General features: G+C 61.1%; 1 protein-coding gene across 1 annotated transcript; it reads left to right on the forward strand.

Annotated features, from left to right (window-relative positions):
* The first annotated feature begins 6384 nt into the window (after positions 1-6384).
* On the forward strand, positions 6385-10113 carry ndufa3 (NADH:ubiquinone oxidoreductase subunit A3). The gene is made up of 2 exons (XM_067977359.1): positions 6385-6505; positions 9916-10113. The coding sequence occupies exons 1-2, from the start codon at positions 6400-6402 to the stop codon at positions 10005-10007; spliced, it is 198 nt and encodes a 65-aa protein (XP_067833460.1). The 5' UTR covers positions 6385-6399; the 3' UTR covers positions 10008-10113.

Genomic DNA, 10113 nt, shown 5'->3' on the forward strand with positions numbered 1-10113 from the left:
TAGTGGGGGCAGGGGGGGGAGAGAGAGAGGGAAGTGGGGGCAGGGGGGGAGAGAGAGAGGGAAGTGGGGGCAGGGGGGGAGAGAGAGAGGGAAGTGGGGGCAGGGGGGGAGAGAGAGAGGGAAGTGGGGGCAGGGGGGGAGAGAGAGAGGGAAGTGGGGGCAGGGGGGGAGAGAGAGAGGGAAGTGGGGGCAGGGGGGGAGAGAGAGAGGGAAGTGGGGGCAGGGGGGGAGAGAGAGAGGGAAGTGGGGGCAGGGGGGGAGAGAGAGAGGGAAGTGGGGGCAGGGGGGGAGAGAGAGAGGGAAGTGGGGGCAGGGGGGGAGAGAGAGAGGGAAGTGGGGGCAGGGGGAGAGAGAGAGGGAAGTTGGGGGCAGGGGGAGAGAGAGAGGGAAGTGGGGGCAGGGGGAGAGAGAGAGGGAAGTGGGGGCAGGGGGAGAGAGAGAGGGAAGTGGGGGCTGGGGGGGAAGAGAGAGAGAGAGAGGGAAGTGGGGGGCAGGGGGGGAAGAGAGAGAGAGAGAGAGAGGGAAGTGGGGGCAGGGGGGGAGAGAGAGAGGGAAGTGGGGGCAGGGGGGGAGAGAGAGAGGGAAGTGGGGGCAGGGGGGGAGAGAGAGAGGGAAGTGGGGGCAGGGGGGGAGAGAGAGAGGGAAGTTGGGGGCAGGGGGAGAGAGAGAGGGAAGTGGGGGGCAGGGGGAGAGAGAGAGGGAAGTGGGGGCAGGGGGAGAGAGAGAGGGAAGTGGGGGCTGGGGGGGAAGAGAGAGAGAGAGAGAGGGAAGTGGGGGGCAGGGGGGGAAGAGAGAGAGAGAGAGAGGGAAGTGGGGGCAGGCAGGGGGAGAGAGAGAGGGAAGTGGGGGGCAGGGGGAGAGAGAGAGGGAAGTGGGGGGCAGGGGGAGAGAGAGAGGGAAGTGGGGGGCAGGGGGAGAGAGAGAGGGAAGTGGGGGGCAGGGGGAGAGAGAGAGGGAAGTGGGGGGCAGGGGGAGAGAGAGAGGGAAGTGGGGGGCAGGGGGAGAGAGAGAGGGAAGTGGGGGGCAGGGGGAGAGAGAGAGGGAAGTGGGGGGCAGGGGGAGAGAGAGAGGGAAGTGGGGGGCAGGGGGAGAGAGAGAGGGAAGTGGGGGGCAGGGGGAGAGAGAGAGGGAAGTGGGGGGCAGGGGGAGAGAGAGGAGGAAGTGGGGGGCAGGGGGAGAGAGAGAGGGAAGTGGGGGGCAGGGGGAGAGAGAGAGAGGGAAGTGGGGGGCAGGGGGAGAGAGAGAGGGAAGTGGGGGGCAGGGGGAGAGAGAGAGGGAAGTGGGGGGCAGGGGGAGAGAGAGAGGGAAGTGGGGGGCAGGGGGAGAGAGAGAGGGGAAGTGGGGGGCAGGGGGAGAGAGAGAGAGGGAAGTGGGGGGCAGGGGGAGAGAGAGAGGGAAGTGGGGGGCAGGGGGAGAGAGAGAGGGAAGTGGGGGCAGGGGGGAGAGAGAGAGGGGGAAGCGGGGGGCAGGGGGAGAGAGAGGGGGGTAACAGAGGGGGCAGGGGGAGAGAGATGGGGCAGGGGGGGGGAGAGAGAGGGCAGGGGGAGAGAGAGAGGGGGAAGCTGGGGACAGGGGGAGAGAGAGAGGGGGAAGCGGGGGGCAGGGGGATAGAGAGAGGGGGAAGCGGGGGGCAGGGGGAGAGAGAGGGGGAAGCGGGGGGCAGGGGGGAGAGAGAGAGAGAGGGAAGTGGGGGCAGGGGGGAGAGAGAGAGAGGGAAGTGGGGGCAGGGGGGAGAGAGAGAGAGGGAAGTGGGGGCAGGGGGGAGAGAGAGAGAGGGAAGTGGGGGCAGGGGGGAGAGAGAGAGAGGGAAGTGGGGGCAGGGGGGAGAGAGGGAAGTGGGGGCAGGGGGGAGAGAGGGAAGTGGGGGAAGGGGGAGAGAGAGAGAGGGGGAAGCGGGGGGCAGGGGGAGAGAGATGGGGCAGGGGGGGGGAGAGAGAGGGCAGGGGGAGAGAGAGGGGGAAGCTGGGGGCAGGGGGAGAGAGAGAGGGGGAAGCGGGGGGCAGGGGGAGAGAGAGAGGGGGAAGCGGGGGGCAGGGGGAGAGAGAGAGGGGGAAGCGGGGGGCAGGGGGAGAGAGAGAGGGGGAAGCGGGGGGCAGGGGGAGAGAGAGAGGGGGAAGCGGGGGGCAGGGGGAGAGAGAGAGGGGGAAGCGGGGGGCAGGGGGAGAGAGAGAGGGGGAAGCGGGGGGCAGGGGGGGAAGAGAGAGAGAGGGAGAGAGAGAGAGAGAGAGAGGGAAGTGGGGGGCAGGGGGAGAGAGAGGGAAGTGGGGAGCAGGGGGAGGGAGAGAGGGAAGTGGGGAGCAGGGGGAGGGAGAGAGGGAAGTGGGGGGCAGGGGGAGAGAGAGAGGGAAGTGGGGGGCAGGGGGAGAGAGAGGGAAGTGGGGGGCAGGGGGAGAGAGAGGGGGAAGTGGGGGGCAGGGGGAGAGAGAGGGGGAAGTGGGGGGCAGGGGGAGAGAGAGGGGGAAGTGGGGGACAGGGGGAGAGAGAGAGGGAAGTGGGGGGCAGGGGGAGAGAGAGAGCGGAGTGGGGGGCAGGGGGAGAGAGAGAGGGAAGTGGGGGGCAGGGGGAGAGAGAGAGGGAAGTGGGGGGCAGGGGGAGAGAGAGAGGGAAGTGGGGGGCAGGGGGAGAGAGAGAGGGAAGTGGGGGGCAGGGGGAGAGAGAGAGAGGGAAGTGGGGGGCAGGGGGAGAGAGAGAGAGGGAAGTGGGGGGCAGGGGGAGAGAGAGAGGGAAGTGGGGGGCAGGGGGGAGAGAGAGAGGGAAGTGGGGGCAGGGGGGAGAGAGAGAGGGAAGTGGGGGCAGGGGGGAGAGAGAGAGGGGGAAGCGGGGGGCAGGGGGAGAGAGAGGGGGGTAACAGAGGGGGCAGGGGGAGAGAGATGGGGCAGGGGGGGGGGAGAGAGAGGGCAGGGGGAGAGAGAGAGGGGGAAGCTGGGGACAGGGGGAGAGAGAGAGGGGGAAGCGGGGGGCAGGGGGAGGGAGAGAGAGAGGGGGAAGCGGGTGGCAGGGGGAGAGAGAGAGGGGGAAGCGGGGGGCAGGGGGAGAGAGAGAGGGAAGCGGGGGGCAGGGGGATAGAGAGAGGGGGAAGCGGGGGGCAGGGCGAGAGAGAGGGGGAAGCGGGGGCAGGGGGGAGAGAGAGAGGGAAGTGGGGGCAGGGGGGAGAGAGAGAGAGGGAAGTGGGGGCAGGGGGGAGAGAGGGAAGTGGGGGCAGGGGGGAGAGAGGGAAGTGGGGGCAGGGGGGAGAGAGGGAAGTGGGGGCAGGGGGGAGAGAGAGAGGGGGAAGCGGGGGGCAGGGGGAGAGAGATGGGGCAGGGGGGGGGAGAGAGAGGGCAGGGGGAGAGAGAGGGGGAAGCTGGGGGCAGGGGGAGAGAGAGAGGGGGAAGCGGGGGGCAGGGGGAGAGAGAGAGGGGGAAGCGGGGGGCAGGGGGAGAGAGAGAGGGGGAAGCGGGGGGCAGGGGGAGAGAGAGAGGGGGAAGCGGGGGGCAGGGGGAGAGAGAGAGGGGGAAGCGGGGGGCAGGGGGAGAGAGAGAGGGGGAAGCGGGGGGCAGGGGGAGAGAGAGAGGGGGAAGCGGGGGGCAGGGGGAGAGAGAGAGGGGGAAGCGGGGGGCAGGGGGAGAGAGAGAGAGGGGGGAAGCGGGGGGCAGGGGGAGAGAGAGAGGGAGGGGGAAGCGGGGGGCAGGGGGAGAGAGAGAGGGGGAAGCGGGGGGCAGGGGGAGAGAGAGAGGGGGAAGCGGGGGGCAGGGGGAGAGAGAGAGGGGGAAGCGGGGGGCAGGGGGAGAGAGAGAGAGGGGGAAGCGGGGGGCAGGGGGAGAGAGAGAGGGGGAAGCGGGGGGCAGGGGGAGAGAGAGGGGGAAGCGGGGGGCAGGGGGAGAGAGGGAGGGGGAAGCGGGGGGCAGGGGAGAGAGGAGAGAGGGAGGGGGAAGCGGGGGGCAGGGGGAGAGAGGGAGGGGGAAGCGGGAGGCAGGGGGAGAGAGAGAGGGGGAAGTGGGGGCAGGGGGAGAGAGAGGGGGGGAGAGAGGGGGCAGGGGGGAGAGAGAGGGGGCAGGGGGGAGAGAGAGGGGGGGAAGCGGGGGGCAGGGGGAGAGAGATGGGGCAGGGGGGAGAGAGAGGGGGCAGGGGGGGAGAGAGAGGGGGGGAAGCGGGGGGCAGGGGGAGAGAGATGGGGCAGGGGGGGGAGAGAGAGGGCAGGGGGAGAGAGAGGGGGAAGCTGGGGGCAGGGGGAGAGAGAGAGGGGGAAGCGGGGGGCAGGGGGAGAGAGAGGGGGAAGCGGGGGGCAGGGGGAGAGAGGGAGGGGGGAGCGGGGGGCAGGGGAGAGAGGGAGGGGGAAGCGGGGGGCAGGGGGAGAGAGGGAGGGGGAAGCGGGGGGCAGGGGGAGAGAGGGAGGGGGAAGCGGGGGGCAGGGGGAGAGAGGGAGGGGGAAGCGGGAGGCAGGGGGAGAGAGGGAGGGGGAAGCGGGAGGCAGGGGGAGAGAGAGAGTGGGAAGTGGGGGGCAGGGGGGGGGAGAGAGAGGGGGAAGCGGGGGGCAGGGGGGGGAGAGAGGGGGCAGGGGGGGGAGAGAGGGGGCAGGGGGGGGAGAGAGAGGGGGCAGGGGGGGGAGAGAGAGGGGGCAGGGGGGAGAGAGAGGGGGAAGCGGGGGGGGGAAGAGAGAGGGGGCAGGGGGGAGAGAGAGGGGGCAGGGGGGGAGAGAGGGGGCAGGGGGGGAGAGAGGGGGCAGAGGGGGAGAGAGGGGGCAGGGGGAGAGAGAGGGGGGGAGAGAGGGGGCCAGGGGGGGGAGAGAGAGGGCAGGGGGAGAGAGAGGGGGAAGCGGGGGGCAGGGGGGGAGAGAGGGGGCAGGGGGGGGAGAGAGGGGGCAGGGGGGGGAGAGAGGGGGCAGGGGGGGAGAGAGGGGGCAGAGGGGGGAGAGAGAGGGCAGGGGGAGAGAGAGGGGGAAGCTGGGGGCAGGGGGGGAGAGAGAGGGGGAAGCTGGGGGCAGGGGGGGAGAGAGAGGGGGAAGCTGGGGGCAGGGGGAGAGAGAGAGGGGGAAGCGGGGGGCGGGGGGGGAGAGAGAGGGGGAAGCGGGGGGCAGGGGGAGAGAGAGAGACGGGGGAGGGGGAAGCGGGGGGCAGGGGGAGAGAGAGACGGGGGAGGGGGAAGCGGGGGGCAGGGGGAGAGAGAGAGACGGGGGAGGGGGAAGCGGGGGGCAGGGGGAGAGAGAGAGGGAAGTGGGGGGCAGGGGGAGAGAGAGAGGGAAGTGGGGGGCAGGGGGAGAGAGAGAGGGAAGTGGGGGGCAGGGGGAGAGAGAGAGAGAGGGAAGTGGGGGCAGGGGGTGGAGAGAGAGAGAAGTGGGGGGCAGGGGGGGAGAGAGAGAGAGAGAGAGGGAAGTGGGAGCAGGGGGTGGAGAGAGAGAGAGAGAGAGAGAGAGAGAGAAGAGAGAGAGAGAGGGAAGTGGGGGGCAGGGGGAGAGAGAGAGGGAAGTGGGGGGCAGGGGGAGAGAGAGAGGGAAGTGGGGGGCAGGGGGAGAGAGAGAGGGAAGTGGGGGGCAGGGGGAGAGAGAGAGGGAAGTGGGGGGCAGGGGGAGAGAGAGAGAGAGAGGGAAGTGGGGGGCAGGGGGGAGAGAGAGAGGGAAGTGGGGGGCAGGGGGGAGAGAGAGAGGGAAGTGGGGGGCAGGGGGGAGAGAGAGGGGGAAGTGGGGGCAGTGGGGAGAGAGAGGGGGCGGGGGGGGAGAGAGAGGGGGCAGGGGGGGGAGAGAGAGGGGGCAGGGGGGGAGAGAGAGGGGGCAGGGGGGGGAGAGAGAGGGGGCAGGGGGGGGGGGGAGAGAGGGGGGGCAGGGGGGGGGAGAGAGAGGGGGCAGGGGGGGGGAGAGAGAGGGGGCAGGGGGGGGAGAGAGAGGCGGCAGGGGGGGGAGAGAGAGGGCAGGAGGAGAGCGAGGGGGAAGCTGGGGGCAGGGGGAGAGAGAGGGGGAAGCTGGGGGCAGGGGGAGAGAGAGGGGGAAGCGGGGGGCAGGGGGAGAGAGAGGGGGAAGCGGGGGGCAGGGGGAGAGAGAGGGGGAAGCGGGGGGCAGGGGGAGAGAGGGGGGGAAGCGGGGGGCAGGGGGAGAGAGAGGGGGAAGCGGGGGCAGGGGGAGAGAGAGGTGGAAGCGGGGGGTAGGGGGAGAGAGAGGGGGAAGCGGGGGGTAGTGGAAGAGAGAGGGGGAAGTGGGGGGCCGGGGCAAGTGGGGTCAGTGCCCGCGGGGACCCGTCCCCCAGCGCGGAGGGGGGGTCAGTGCCCGCGGGGACCCGTCCCCCAGCGCGGAGGGGGGGTCAGTGCCCGCGGGGACCCGTCCCCCAGCGCGGAGGGGGGGTCAGTGCCCGTGGGGACCCGTCCCCCAGCGAGGAGGGGGGTCAGTGCCCGTGGGAGGGAGAGAGATGAAGGTGGAACTGTGTCTGATTGATGGTTAATCTCTGTCATTTTGTTTTAGCTTTTGTAACACCCCTGTTGAGCCCCATAAGTGGATATCAAGCCTTGCTAAATCAAGCTGTCCCCTTCCATTACCCAGGTACGAACTGTATAAAACAGTCTCTCTGTAACACACCCCTCACTGTAACACTCTCCGATATAACACACACTGTTTACAGCTCTCTCTCTCATAGAGAAACCGTATAAAACAGTCTCTCTGTAACACACCCCTCACTGTAACACTCTCCGATATAACACACACTGTTTACAGCTCTCTCTCTAATAGAGAAACCGTATAAAACAGTCTCTCTGTAACACACCCCTCACTGTAACACTCTCCGATATAACACACACTGTTTACAGCTCTCTCTCTCATAGAGAAACCGTATAAAACAGTCTCTCTGTAACACACCCCTCACTGTAACACTCTCCGATATAACACACACTGTTTACAGCTCTCTCTCTCATAGAGAAACCGTATAAAACAGTCTCTCTGTAACACACCCCTCACTGTAACACTCTCCGATATAACACACACTGTTTACAGCTCTCTCTCTAATAGAGAAACCGTATAAAACAGTCTCTCTGTAACACACCCCTCACTGTAACACTCTCCGATATAACACACACTGTTTACAGCTCTCTCTCTAATAGAGAAACCGTATAAAACAGTCTCTCTGTAACACACCCTCACTGTAACACTCTCCGCTATAACACACACTGTTTACAGCTCTCTCTCTCATAGAGAAACCGTATAAAACAGTCTCTCTGTAACACACCCCTCACTGTAACACTCTCCGATATAACACACACTGTTTACAGCTCTCTCTCTCATGGAGAAACCGTATAAAACAGTCTCTCTGTAACACACCCCTCACTGGAACACTCTCCGATATAACACACACTGTTTACAGCTCTCTCTCTCTAATAGAGAAACCGTATAAAACAGTCTCTCTGTAACACACCCCTCACTGTAACACTCTCCGCTATAACACACACTGTTTACAGCTCTCTCTCTCTCTCATAGAGAAACCGTATAAAACAGTCTCTCTGTAACACACCCCTCACTGTAACACTCTCCGCTATAACACACACTGTTTACAGCTCTCTCTCTCATAGAGAAACCGTATAAAACAGTCTCTCTGTAACACGCCCCTCACTGTAACACTCTCCGCTATAACACACACTGTTTACAGCTCTCTCTCTCATAGAGAAACCGTCTAAAACAGTCTCTCTGTAACACACCCCTCACTGTAACACTCTCCGATATAACACACACTGTTTACAGCTCTCTCTCTAATAGAGAAACCGTATAAAACAGTCTCTCTGCAGCACACCCCTCACTGTAACACTCTCCGATATAACACACACTGTTTACAGCTCTCTCTCTCTAATAGAGAAACCGTATAAAACAGTCTCTCTGTAACACACCCCTCACTGTAACACTCTCCGATATAACACACACTGTTTACAGCTCTCTCTCTCATAGAGAAACCGTATAAAACAGTCTCTCTGTAACACACCCCTCACTGTAACACTCTCCGATATAACACACACTGTTTACAGCTCTCTCTCTCTCTCATAGAGAAACCGTATAAAACAGTCTCTCTGTAACACACCCCTCACTGTAACACTCTCCGATATAACACACACTGTTTACAGCTCTCTCTAATAGAGAAACCGTATAAAACAGTCTCTCTGTAACACACCCCTCACTGTAACACACCCCTCACTGTAACACTCTCCGATATAACACACACTGTTTGCAGCTCTCTCTCGAATAGAGAAACCATATAAAACAGTCTCTCTGTAACACACCCCTCACTGTAACACTCTCCGATATAACACACACTGTTTGCATCTCTCTCTCTAATAGAGAAACCGTATAAAACAGTCTCTCTGTAACACACCCCTCACTGTAACACTCTCCGATATAACACACACTGTTTACAGCTCTCTCTCTCATAGAGAAACCGTCTAAAACAGTCTCTCTGTAACACACCCCTCACTGTAACACTCTCCGATATAACACACACTGTTTACAGCTCTCTCTCTCATAGAGAAACCGTCTAAAACAGTCTCTCTGTAACACACCCCTCACTGTAACACTCTCCGATATAACACACACTGTTTACAGCTCTCTCTCTAATAGAGAAACCGTATAAAACAGTCTCTCTGCAACACACCCCTCACTGTAACACTCTCCGATATAACACACACTGTTTACAGCTCTCTCTCTCTAATAGAGAAACCGTATAAAACAGTCTCTCTGTAACACACCCCTCACTGTAACACTCTCCGATATAACACACACTGTTTACAGCTCTCTCTCTCATAGAGAAACCGTATAAAACAGTCTCTCTGTAACACACCCCTCACTGTAACACTCTCCGCTATAACACACACTGTTTACAGCTCTCTCTCTCTCTCATAGAGAAACCGTATAAAACAGTCTCTCTGTAACACACCCCTCACTGTAACACTCTCCGATATAACACACACTGTTTACAGCTCTCTCTAATAGAGAAACCGTATAAAACAGTCTCTCTGTAACACACCCCTCACTGTAACACACCCCTCACTGTAACACTCTCCGATATAACACACACTGTTTGCAGCTCTCTCTCGAATAGAGAAACCATATAAAACAGTCTCTCTGTAACACACCCCTCACTGTAACACTCTCCGATATAACACACACTGTTTACAGCTCTCTCTCTAATAGAGAAACCGTATAAAACAGTCTCTCTGTAACACACCCCTCACTGTAACACTCTCCGATATAACACACACTGTTTACAGCTCTCTCTCTAATAGAGAAACCGTATAAAACAGTCTCTCTGTAACACACCCCTCACTGTAACACTCTCCGATATAACACACACTGTTTACAGCTCTCTCTCTAATAGAGAAACCGTATAAAACAGTCTCTCTGTAACACACCCCTCACTGTAACACTCTCCGCTATAACACACACTGTTTACAGCTCTCTCTCTAATAGAGAAACCGTATAAAACAGTCTCTCTGTAACACACCCCTCACTGTAACACTCTCCGATATAACACACACTGTTTACAGCTCTCTCTCTCTCTCATAGAGAAACCGTATAAAACAGTCTCTCTGTAACACACCCCTCACTGTAACACTCTCCGATATAACACACACTGTTTACAGCTCTCTCTCTATTAGAGAAACCGTATAAAACAGTCTCTCTGTAACACACCCCTCACTGTAACACTCTCCGATATAACACACACTGTTTACAGCTCTCTCTCTAATAGAGAAACCGTATAAAACAGTCTCTCTGTAACACACCCCTCACTGTAACACTCTCCGATATAACACACACTGTTTACAGCTCTCTCTAATAGAGAAACCGTATAAAACAGTCTCACTGTAACACACCCCTCACTGTAACACTCTCCGATATAACACACACTGTTTACAGCTCTCTCTCTCTCTCTCTCTCTAATGTTTGCTCTGATATCTTCTGTTCTGCTTTGACCCCAGTTCCTGTGCGGGATGATGGGAACATGCCTGACATCCCCGCCCATCCTTGCGATAAGATCGGGCGCTCCCTCGAATGGATGAAGAAACTGTGAGGCGGGCCTCGGATTCGATTTGTGCTCGGAACTGGACGCAGATATTTATGTGACGCAGAAGGAAAAATACAAATTTAAAAAAATAAAGCTTGTCTTACTTCAGAAA

Source organism: Heptranchias perlo, unplaced genomic scaffold, assembly GCF_035084215.1.
Source record: "Heptranchias perlo isolate sHepPer1 unplaced genomic scaffold, sHepPer1.hap1 HAP1_SCAFFOLD_1433, whole genome shotgun sequence".
NCBI lineage: Eukaryota > Metazoa > Chordata > Chondrichthyes > Hexanchiformes > Hexanchidae > Heptranchias > Heptranchias perlo.

Bases quoted from the DNA above. Each gene is read 5' to 3' on its own strand.
- ndufa3 (XM_067977359.1), top strand. From the start codon at position 6,400: ATGGTTAATCTCTGTCATTTTGTTTTAGCTTTTGTAACACCCCTGTTG. The intron at 6,506-9,915 runs GTACGAACTGTA...CTTTGACCCCAG, and splicing joins TGTCCCCTTCCATTACCCAG to TTCCTGTGCGGGATGATGGG.